Here is an 11,952-nt window from a genome sequence, read left to right as displayed (position 1 = left end):
CCGGTGCTCTTTCCTGCCAAGGCAGGGGGTCGGACTAGATGATCTACCTAGGTCCCTTCCGACTCTAGCTACTATGAAACTATGAAACTATCTGAGGGTGGAGGGGTGTCTCTACTGTAGGAACTTATATGGCCCCATTACTGCAGTATATTCACGTGCTAAATGTATAAGCAGAAGCTTTCTCTATCTATAGTCAGCTTCATCCTCCTGCTAGCTCCGTGCTGTTGCACCCGGTGTCCGTGACAGCATGACTAGGCCTGTGTGCAGAAGTGTTTGCCCCTGGAGAGGCCACCCAGGGCTGGCTGGCAGCTGATGTTAATGCAGGCCCATTTCTAGCATGGGGCTCCTCACCCTGGATACTCGTTGGTTCCTCCTTAAGCAGCAGGTCACAGATGCTGTGTTTCCGCGGGTGCTCGTGAGAAGGGGGCTGTAGTTGTTGGCTTGCGTGGGTGGTTGCTGGATGGCTGCATTTTCCTTGAGTTGAAGAACAGGAACAGTGAGGCAGTAGGGGCAGAGCTCTAGGCCGTGGAGGGCCGAATACTTGGGAATTTCTGTCCCTAATGATGGCAGTCCACCCTGGCCCTCGTGGAAGAACAGGCTGCCTTTCCCATAAGTTGTGCAGAGAACGCCTGGAAGTTTGGGCTTCAAAAAAACCAGTGTCACAAAGGAGCAGAAGAAAGCTGCGGTGGGTCTGGGCGCAGGGGTAGGGGCTGGGAGCTCCCGCGTGGTAGTCCTAGCTTTGCCACTGATGTCACGCAGCCACGGGCAACTCGTTTCGTTTCCCCCTGCCTCAGCCTTGGTGCCAGCAGCAGCACTCGGTCGTGTAGACTGTGTTGGCCAGGGGCTCGGAGGGGTCAGGCCGGTGGGCTCATAACCCACGGCGTGGCTGCAGCTCTGCTGACAGAAGACGACTGCTGTTCAGGCAGTCGGTGCCGGCAACCAGGCAGCCCCTCTGCCCCCGGAGCAGCGTCGACACCCATGGGCCCAGCTGCCAGGGGTAAAGCAGCAGCACGCCCCGATGCCAACTTTCACGAAACCATCGCGAGGCTCCCGATTTCCAAATCTAATGAACTCTAGTTCGTGGTCTTGCGATACAACGCTCAACTCGTGGGAGTTTCCCTTCTGGAGCGTGTCGAGAGTGCCCAGCTGGTAAGTGGGGGGAGAGGGAAGGGGCTGGGGGGGGGAGCAGATCGAGGCCCCCATGGTGAGTCATGCCCCCAGCGGGGCACGTGCCCCCTGGATTTGTGTGCGGGGCAGAAGTGGGCTGCTGCTGTGGCTCTGGACCTTGGTCAGTGCTGCCTTTGCCCTGGAGCCACGCGGTGCCATGTGCCTGCTGCCCCTGGGCTGCCCCATGAGCCCAGTGCTGGCCGTGCTGCGTCTTCTGCCTGCTTGGGGGCAGCGGCAGCAAGCACCTGGCATCGCGCGGCGCTGGAGCAAAGGCAGCAGGGCCCCAGCCCGCCTTTGCCCCTTCCCCTCCTCACCTGCTGGGTGCTGTCTCTGTGTCTGCCCCCCAATCCCAAGCCACAGCCCCCGCAGCCCTGCTGCTGCCCCTCACTGACCCACGGTGCCCTACATCCTGCCAGGGTGTGTGTGAACTTCCTCTTCCTGGGGTCCGACCCTGCACCCCCGCAGCCACAGCACCCCCCACCTTCACAAATGATCCCCCCCACCCACTCTTCAAAAATAACATCTCATGATTTACATTTCAAATATCTTGATTTTTAAATGGTCGTCTTATGACTTTTGATGCAGTGCGGGGTTGGCAATACTTCTCTTTCCTCAGTCTAAGGGGCCAAACCTGATTTCAGTGGCGCTGTGCTGATTTACACCAGCTGGGGTTCTGGTCCAAGGAGAATAATCTTCCTTCTCTGGGCTAATTAGGGAACGTTTGCAAAGCTTGAGTGTTAAATACTGTTTGTGTTAAAATCGCTGTAGACTTTGTTGCTGGCTTCTTCAGCATGCGGAGTTTAACCGCAACAATGCAAATCTTCCAGATGTCCCCTCCTTTGTTGTTGTTTTTTTCTTTTAATCTCTTTTCTGCTGGCAGGACTGTGGTTAATGGGCCTCTGGCTTGCGGCTATTAATGACATTTAATTATCTCTTATTTACCAACCATCATTAACTTGAGGGAGCAAACATGGGGCCAGCCCATGTGCCGGAGCCAACCTTCAAGGAGCAGCAGAAAAGAAATGAAATTTTCTTGGCATGTAGAAAAATGTACCAAGATAGTAACGCACAGTACAAAACACTTCAGTCAATAAGATCCCTCCTACACAAAGGATGCATTCATTTGGCTAGAAGGACTTGAATAAACTCAAGGGATTTAATCTGTTCTATCCTTTTGCTTCCTTTACTTTCGAGAACCCAAGCGCGTATCTTCCTCATTATGTTTTCTTAGATCATTTTTTTTTTGCTTGCCGTCTTTTTTTTATAATGCCCCCAGGGAAACACCAGACTGAAATCTGTCCACCCACAGATATCGTTTTTACCAAGCCCCCACACTGGCTTGTTTTCTCAGGCTCTCTGATGTGTGCCGACCTGCCAGTGCTGATTGTTTTTCTTGGAGGGTCTCTGTAGGACAGGGTCCCACGTGCTTGCACGTTGGGTGCTTCTTGTAAGGGCGCTGGATTGAACTGGGCACGCTGACTTCTTGCTGTAGGGCCGTGACTCTCAGCCAGGGGGCTGCAGCCTGCAAGCACCTTCACAAGATAAACCCAGAGATTTCAAATAAGACTCGACGGTGACAAAGACACTCTGCTCTGCTGCGGGCTTTCTGAGTCTTGCAACAGAAGGATTGCTTGATCATTGCTTGAAATGAGAGAGCAAGCCTGGTGTTTCTGGAGGGGTGCCTTGAAGCTAACAAGGGGGACTTGGAGGGTAGAAAGGTTGAGACCCCCTGCTACGGGGCAGCTTGTACGTGTAGTGGTTGCCCCTGTAGGCTTGCTGCTGTGTTTGAGGGATGTGTCCTGGGGGTACTACATTATGGATGGATTCCTTGAAAGCACTGGGGACTGCTAGCATTGACTTCTTTGTCCCTTTCCTCCCTTTAAAAAAAAAAAAAAAAAAAAAAGAGCCCTGAATCATTTGCTTGTTTTTGCAGAAAATCTCTGTAAAAAGAGAGGCATGGGCCATGCCAACAGCTACAAAATCCCCACTGTCGGGTGGGTGCCCTGACCCCAAGGGTGCCCTTTCAACCACATGCTTATTCCGGGGGAATCTTTTCTTTAAAGCCTCCAGACTCCTCTTGGGGAATTGTCAGGTTTTCTCTTTGGATGGAGACATTTCCCAGGGTTGCCATGGAAATTCAGCAGGCTCATCCTTTTCTCCGTGGAGTCCAGGACTCCCTGCGTACGTGAGACGGATGGAAACGGGCTGTTCTAATGTGTTCTAGCAAGAAAGTACAAAGCACGGGTTGGGACTGTGCAATGCCCATTGCAAAGAACCACCCGCTGCCCTGTGCCCTGCAGCCTGGCAAAGACCATGCCCAGGGGCCGAGGTCTCGGAGCGTGCGTGGAGGGGGTCGCTTCTGGAAGGTGATGCCCATAGCAGCGAGTCCTTCTTGATAACTGGGGTTCAGTTTATTCTCTGGCCTCTCTTTCACTTTGTGAGTTTAAGCCAGGCTTGTCCTTGTTATCTAATGCCATGCTGCCTCCATTTTGAACCTGAACGCCAGTGGATTTCAGTGAGCTCTGGGTCAGACTGTTAGTGAAAAGAAAGCTCGTGAAGGGGGCACTGGTGCAATATGAGCTGCTGTTGGGTGCAGCAGGAGCTGGGCAAACACCCGGCTGGACCGCGTTAGGGAATTGCCGCAGGGCAAGGCAGGCTCTTGGGATCTGTATAGGCAGGGGTTCAGAGCAGGTGGAGCACTTGAAGGCTTCAGACTGGCTCTTTTACAGAAATGCTTCATGGGCTGAAGTAGCTTAACTCCCCCTGAAGCTATTGGGAATGACAGGTGCCTGCGGTTTCTTTGGAAAGCCGGTTCGGTGCTCTGGCTGGGAACACCTGGGACCTGTGACTCGCACCACCGCCATGCTAGGCGCCGTATGAGGCTTTGAGCTGTCGGCCCCATGCCAGAGTGGTGAACGCTAGCCCTCCAAACCCAGTGTGAAGGCTGGCTGCTGCTCCTCGCTATTCTGACGGCTCCTGTCCCCAGCAGTATGGACGGATTTGAAGTTGGAGGCTCTGGTAGTGAGGGGCTCTCTGTTTTCTGGCTCCAGAGATGCTTCTGTCCTTGCCCCATCTCCCTCCCTGGCTGGGTGATTGCAAGCAAGCAGCTGTATGTGTGAGTGCTAACATTCATTATAGACCTGGGTCTGGCTCTAAATCAGTGGGGTTTGAAGTCCAGCTTCCCCTGCCAAAGCCCAGTGCTTGTTTGATGTCAGCGCCTTTCCAGTGAGTGTGCTGGATCCCATCTGCTACGGACCGCTACCCCTTCCTAACCCGGCTTGGGGCTTCCCCCCTACCCAGCCTGTCTACCCTCCGATGGGGGAGCTGTTTACCCCATACGCTGTTCTCTCCCCCCTTTGGAAAGTTACCTTTGGGGATGGCTCTCCTTTGCACTTGATTATCAGGTCATCCCAAACTGGTTTGATTCTTCCCCCTTCCAATGCGTGCACGCACACACACACACACACACACACACACACACGCTTCTTCCCCTTCATTGCCAACTGACCCAGAAGCGAAGGAGTCACCCTGGCCCATGAAGAGCTATTTAACCTGTTTTCATCTGGGGGTCTCTTAGGGCGTGGAGGGGCTCTTTGGAGGTTTCTTTCCCGTTAACAGGCTTAGATTTCGCCCATTGTGCATGACCACTGGGCAGAAAGGCAGGCATTATCTTCAAAACCATCCTTTCTGACTGGCGCGTCTCGATGTGTTTCTTCTTCCACCCTTGTGCGGTGACCAGACTTGGAGACGCACCCGTGCAGAGGGATGGGCAGTGCTGGCCACGGGCTGACCGCTCTGCCTCACAGCCGCATCGCCCTCCAGGACACCCTGCTGCTGACTGGCCTGGAGAAGCCGCCTGTCATACGGGACCCTGATACCTGCAGCTGGAGCTCCCTCGACAGCCCCAGCCCCCCGGCCACCCCCGAGCAGACCCTTCCTGCCTTCTACGTCCATTACTTCGACATGCTGTACTCCGAGGAGGCGGGCTGGGTGCCCAAGGGCCTGGCAGAGACTCTGCAGGGCAGCAGCCAAGGGGAACGGGGCGAGGTGCAGAAGGAGCCAGAGCAGTGCCCCATCATCGACAGCCAGGGCTTTGGGCTGAGCCCTGACATGGACTACCAGGCCAGCCTTCCCCTGGAGGAGCACTCGCTGGAGCAGGTGCAGAGCATGGTGGTGGGCGAGGTGCTGAAGGACATTGAGACGGCCTGCAAGCTTCTCAACATTGCAGCAGGTGGGTGCCCTTTTCTGTCCCTTGGTTTTTGCTCTCTGGCAGGGGCAGCTCAGTGCCTGGTAGGAACCTGCAGAGCTCCAGGCTGAGCTGGGGAGTAGTCTCTCTTGCTGGCCAGCTTGGATTTAGCCAGGTGGTGGCTGGGATTCATCCTGGTCTATCTGCTCTCGATTCAGTGCAGCGGTAGGCGTCCTGGACCCACACACACTGCTGGGGTCCCTCTACGGTCTTTGTTGACCTTTGTTTGGGTCCTAGCTGTCCCCCTTGCTGCTCTCAGCAGAGCAAGTGTCTAAGGGACTGGGCTCCCATCTCGCACATAATGGGCAAGGCTGAGACCTGTTCTCAGGGGTCTGGCCCAGAACCCTGGAAAATGCCCCTCTCCACCATCAGCTTCAGCAAATTTAAGGTCCAGCTCTAGAGTTGACCGTCACTAGCTCGCCCTGGGATTATGGGCAGTTGTGGAATGACATGTAGGCGAGTAATCATCCCTCCCCCTTGGAAAAGCACTCCTGTTGGAAAGAAATACAAATAAACCATTCCAGTGGTTGGCCTTGAGCAGCTGGCCATGAATAACATGCTGACATGGCAGCATCTATTGCACCTGGATCCATTGCTGAAGCAGGGTCCAACCTTTTCCAAAAGTACACAGAATGGTCCACCATCCTATGAATGCTTTCTTAGGAACGAACAGATCTTGCCCATTGCCAGCGTCAAGGATATTGTGGGATGTAGTTTATGGAGTTGGTGGGGAAGGTCTTCTCCAAGGCAGAGCAGTGCTGTGGAAAACGGTGTCAGGCTGGGTGGGGAGGGAGCAGGTTGTTGTTGTTTTTCTGTTTCTTCATCTTCTCTGATTTCCTGCTCCGGACTTGGCAGAGCATGTGGTGGAACATGCGGTATCCACCAGAACCAGCCTCTCTCGGGCGCGGGAGAATAAAGGCTGCTTGCCATTGACGTCAGTGGCAAATCTGGGTGGCAGGGGCCTGAGACAGAAAACTGAGCGCAACGTGCATGAACCGCAGGGAAAGAGAGTCACGGTGAGAACGAAATCAAGGCAGCTTGTCCCTCGGAGCCAAGTGCCCTGGAGTGACGGTGCCAGGGCTGGAGTGTTTGCCCTGCCAGTCCCATCTCGGGATACAGTCATCCTGCAGACATATCGGTGCAGGAGTGGGAGAGGTCTGTGGAAGTGCATGGATTTGCCAAGCAGGCTGCCATAGTCACAAAGGGGTTAGCTTGAAGTGGGAAGGGACAGACCAATAGAAAATGGGGTTGGCGGGGACCTTAGGAGGTCACGTCTAGTCTAACTCCCTGCTCAAAGCAGGACCAGCCCCAACTACATCATCCCAGCCAAAGCTTTGTTTAGCAGGGTCTTAACAACCTCCAAGGATGGAGCTTCCATAACCTCTCTGGGTAACATCTTCCAGTGTTTTACTGCCCTCCTAGCGAGAAAATTCTTCCTAATATCCAACCTAAACTTCCCTTGCTGCACCTTGAGCCCATTGCTCCTTGTTCTGTCATCTGCCCCCACTGAGAACAATCAGCCACTTCAGCCGTTTGCTCTTCTGGTGGCTGCATCCAGCTCAGGGTCTGCGCCTGCTCCCAGGGGGATGGTGGGAGTTTTGTCACTGACTTCAGTGGGGTTGAGATGGAGCCCAAAGCACGGCCATCATGCTGAGGCAGTGAGAAATTGCACCTTGTGGGTCCAGCAGCCACCCTGGGACACAGCAAGCTGCCCCTTGATGGTGCCTCTCTCTGCAACGGGGTGATAAATTCAGGGCCTGCAAACCTGAGCTGAAGGTGGAGACTTCGGCAGATCAGGCTGACGGGAGCAGTCAGTTTTAACACCTACTGTGTGCTGGTGGCAATGGCACATGGCAGCAGGGGGCAGGTCTGCAGGTGCATGAGACCAGGGAGCAAGGAGGACGGTGCTTCATGTAGCAAGATGCAGCAAGCGCGGGCAGGGAGATCAGTGGTTCGCATGAGATGCGTTTCTCTGCAGCGATCGAAGTGGGGTCAGTTCCTCAGCCGGAGTGAGTCTGTAGGGCTCTGGGAATTTACACCAATTGACAATCTGCCCCTATTACGTACCTGGGGACACATAAAGATCCCTGTGGGGTTTTTTGCTGAGGGTGGAGCATGGACCTGAGCTGCAGCCCCTGGCCCAAGTGCCCGTGGCGTTTTGCTGAGCCCAGAACCACCACAGGACTGTGGCTGAGTCCATGCTTCCTCCTCTGCCTTCGAAGTTTGCCCTCCCCCTGGCTCCTGTGACATCTCCAATCACCCAAGTGCAAAGAGCCACTGAGATATTAAGGTGTTAATAGTTAACACTGCTCCAGGCCCGTCTCTGACAGAAATGACTGCAGGTCTGGTGAAGTCGGTGAGACTCCGCTGATGCCCCTCTCCCGCAGGCCGAGTAAAGCAGATTGTCGGTCTCTGCTGGGCGCGCCGGTGGCAGGCGCAGGCTGCGGGCAAAGCCAGGCTGCGCGTTCCCCAGCCAGGTGCTCTGTCAGAGGGCCCTGCCGTTTCCCGAACAATGGAGATGGGAACAAAGGGAATTGACAGGCAGAGGACAAATGTATCCCTTCAGGACAACTAGCCCTTCGAACAGGTCGCACTGCTATTGCTTTCCGCTGCGGACGCACGGGGCGTGCACGCTCTCCGGGGAGCGTTGCTTTGGAAGGCAGCTCTCTGGCTGGGTTCGGTGCAGACAGATGGGCTCCTTGCAGCTGGGGCTGTGTGAAGCCAGCTTCTGATGCCTCCGCCCGCGGGCTTTGAGAGCTGTTGTCCGAGGTGGGATTCTCCTTGAGTGGACGTAACGTAGTAGGAAAGAGACTTGGTTTCTAGGGTGCTTGGGGCAAAAAAACCAAACCAGGCTGCGAGCACAGGGAGCATAAGACCCATCGTCCTTTCAGTCCTGTATTTCTGGTGAAGTAGGTTGAGACGGGATGGGCAGCTGTCCCGTGAGGAGCACTGCTTGCCCAAGGCAGGGATGGGAGCTGCCGCCAGAAGGCAGATGCCATGCTCCCTGCTCCCATGACCCTTGCAGAGCAAGCTTCGGAGGGGAGGGGTCCTCGGGTCCCCACTCACCGGGGCTCCTGGGGGTGCATCTGTTTCTCTCTCTCAGACCCAACAGACTGGAGTCCAGGAAACGTCCAGAAGTGGATCTTGTGGACGGAGCACCAGTACCGCCTGCCCCAGATTGGGAAGTCCTTCCAGGAGCTGTCGGGGAAGGACCTGTGCGCCATGTCCGAGGATCAGTTCCGCCAGCGCTCCCCGGTGTGCGGGGATGTCCTGCATGCCCACCTAGACATCTGGAAATCGGGTACGAGCTGGCAGGTGGGGAGGGATCAGCCGGGTTACATCAAGAGCTGAAGACTCGTTAGTGCTGTCCTGCTCGCGTGTTCGGGTCTCTCGGTTTTGTTACCTGCTGCTTGGGGCAGGCGGGGGGTCCTGCTCCCCCTGCATGAGGGTCGTGCTCTGTGTCACCCCCCACCTCGTTCCCTTGCAGCTGCCTGGATGAAGGACAAAGTGGGGCCAGGAGAAGTGCGATACTGTGGTGAGTTCTCTTGGGTCATGGGCCTTGCTTCCAGCCAGGAAAGGGGCCGGGGGTTCGGCAGTGATGTTCCCCTTTTTGGTGAGGGGCTCGCAGTTATATGAAGCATCACCTCTCCTCCGACCATGCTACACGTGTTATCATAACTAATTATGCGAGTGATAGTTTTACTACACTCTTCATTAGTCCCTAGCAGCCAGGTCAGTGAGCCCAAAGGTGGCGATTGGCTCCGTCTCTGGCCTTCGTGACCCCATGATCTGAGCACCTTGTGATCTGTACCATATTGGTCCCCCTGGGAGGTAGCCCCATCTTAAAGAAAGGGATACGAGGCACAGGAAGATGAAGGTCCAGGTCTTCCACAGTATCTGGGAGCCGAGTTCCTGCTGAAAGGCCCGGTAAGGGCCTGCCAAGGGCGCACAGGAAGCGTGCGGTAGACTGTGGCTCGGTGAGTCTCAGACTAGCGTTCTCACTGCCAGGTCCTCATCCCCGGGATCAGTAGTGAGGACTTTCAGCCACTAAGGACCTGGGTGTGGTTTGTACCAGCAGACCAAAGACAGCAGGCTCCTCCTTGCACTTCCCGGCCCCAGGACTGTCCATTCCTCTGCTGGCAATGATCAGTTAACCCCTGGGGTCTGATTCCTTCCTGCTGCAGCGAGTGACGAGAGCTGGGCGGACAGTGAGGTGGACTCCTCGTGCTCGGGCCAGCCCATCCACTTGTGGCAGTTCCTCAAAGAGCTGCTGCTGAAGCCTCACAACTACGGACGCTTCATTCGCTGGCTCAATAAGGAGAAAGGTGAGTGAGATTGGGGGGGGCTCGGTCTGTTGGGGAACTTGGTCACCTCCTGTGTCCGCAATAATACTCCTGGACCCCCCGCCATGACAGGAGCTTCCCCAGGCTCTCGGGGTCACTCCTACCACCAGTCCACATTTGGCCTCTTCTGCTCTTTTTGCACTTAGACAATCTAGCCCCAGTTCATATTGGTACAGGCAAGATCAGACCGGGCCCTAAGGTGAGGGTACAGCTCCGTAGGGTGGAGCACCACGGTGTAACTCTCATTTCCGTAGCTGCACACAGTGATGCCGATCCCAGTTCTTTGTCTGTTGTTCACACTGTAGGAAGCATCTGTTACATGCATGTTGGCAAAGGGTATAGGAGCCCTTCAACCCCACTATTTACTTGGTAGCTTAATGCACTCAGTTGACCTTCGTCATGGGGGAAAGTGGCTAGCAGCCATCTGTGTCAAGACTTTTAAAGGAGCTCTGCACTGCCTGGGTCCTGTCCATGTTTTGGCAGAATAAAGTGCTTTGGAGATGCAAGAGGAAGCACAAAAAGCTTAGGGAGCTGTTCCTGTAGTAAATGAGCCTCGTTTACATTGAGTTCAGGCAAGTGCAAAGGCCCAGGAGTACACACTTGCCAGAAATCAGTGTGTGCTGCGTTGTGAGTCAGCCTAGATACAAATCTAAGTGACACATTCTTTGCCACCTCCACCCTTGGCCAGGGGCTGGGAGGGAAAGCGGGTTGGTTCATAAAGCTGCTGGGAAACTTGTCCCTCATTTCCCTTCTCTAACTTCCTTCCCTGAACCGAGGTGTCAGTCACAATCTGGAGGCTTTCTTTTATTATCTATATTCCAGCACTGCTCTACAGCCTGCTCCCATTGTGCTTGGAGCTGCATCTATGCAGTGTCCCAGAGCCAAAGGCTTTACAAGGCAGATAAAGGGTGGGAAGGGAACTGGCTTCTCCAGTCATCCAGTGAGTAGGTGACAAAGCTGAGCTTCTTGGTGGCCATGGGTCATATGCTTGCATCCTATCGCCCCATTTCCTTTCTCCCTACTTAGGTATATTCAAGATCGAGGACTCTGCCCAGGTGGCACGTTTGTGGGGGATCCGGAAAAACCGGCCAGCCATGAACTATGACAAGCTGAGCCGCTCCATCCGGCAGTATTACAAGAAAGGCATCATCCGGAAACCGGACATCTCCCAACGCCTGGTCTACCAATTCGTACACCCTGTCTGAGCGCGGGGGCTGGAGGCGGGGGAACTGACTGAGCACCTGGAGGGAGGGAGGTCTCTCTCACCACTGCACCTCCCATGCCCTTCCAAAACCACCAAGAAAAACAGACGAAGCCTTGGGTTGTGCAGAAGGCTGGAAACCAGCAAACTTCCCTGATGAAGCTCAGAGCTTCCAGCCTCCCCCAAGCCACAGAGCATGTGTGTGGGGGGAATGGACCCCCATAGATAGGAAGACACCACAACTAGCAACAACTGCCCATGAAATAGAGTGTATACATGTAATTCTGGGGCCTACGGATGTGTGTAGAGAGTCCTCTGCTCCCGCTAGTGAGCTTCAGGGTTGGGGGAGAGGCGAGCTTAGACACTGGGTCGGGGCAGGGGATGCAGATCTGATCATTGTGGATGAGGCTACGGTGTGTGTGGGGGGAGGGAGGGGGTGGTTGTTAACAGCTTCTCGGACCTGGAAGTCTTTGGCTATGTGACCTGCCACATAGCGGCGCAGAACCCAGGACCCATGGCCTCCAAGTCCCTTGCGCTGAGAGGGGGAAGAGGCATTGAGGCAGCGATCCAGTAGCGGGTCTGTCCTCTCCTCTTCTGGGCAGTGGCCAGTACCGTGTGCTTTGGGGACCTCTTCAGGGATACGATATCCAGCCCCAGCTAAAGTTTTGTCCCGTCTCCCCTCAGCTACTGGTTGGTTTATACCCAAAAGAGATGGACAGCTTCACCAAGACTGAACTCGGATTCGGCTGCTGCTCAGGTTGTAGCTTCCCCTTCCGGGCAGGGGACTTCTACATCATCATGACTTTGCTTGTCCTGAAAAGTCCCCAGGGAGAAATTGCCCCAGCACTTCTCCTAGCCTGGCTCCTTCCCGGTCAGCACCAAATCCTTGCAGGGGCAGGGAAGCGGTTCACCTCCCTGCATCCACCAGGGATCTTTCGTCATGGAATAGCTCTCATCACTAAAGGCAGATCTGGAAAAGGGCTGGTGCGCTATCT

At 55.1% G+C, this 11,952-nt stretch overlaps 1 protein-coding gene across 1 annotated transcript in view; it reads left to right on the top strand.

The window, feature by feature from the left end:
* SPDEF (SAM pointed domain containing ETS transcription factor) overlaps positions 1-11,386 on the top strand; it is a 25,153-nt gene extending 13,767 nt beyond the window's left edge. The window contains exons 2-6 of the mRNA XM_019546512.1: positions 4,907-5,398; positions 8,517-8,714; positions 8,901-8,948; positions 9,598-9,738; positions 10,783-11,386. Of these exons, the coding sequence (XP_019402057.1) occupies positions 4,907-5,398; positions 8,517-8,714; positions 8,901-8,948; positions 9,598-9,738; positions 10,783-10,961 (1,058 nt within the window). The 3' untranslated portion in view covers positions 10,962-11,386. The remainder of the gene's footprint in view (positions 1-4,906; positions 5,399-8,516; positions 8,715-8,900; positions 8,949-9,597; positions 9,739-10,782) is intronic.
* Positions 11,387-11,952: the final 566 nt, after the last annotated feature.

Source organism: Crocodylus porosus, unplaced genomic scaffold (genome assembly GCF_001723895.1).
Source record: "Crocodylus porosus isolate Cpor-Errol unplaced genomic scaffold, CroPor_comp1, whole genome shotgun sequence".
NCBI lineage: Eukaryota > Metazoa > Chordata > Crocodylia > Crocodylidae > Crocodylus > Crocodylus porosus.
Note: the sequence above shows the minus strand (reverse complement) of the source record. Positions and strands in the feature narration are given on the sequence as shown.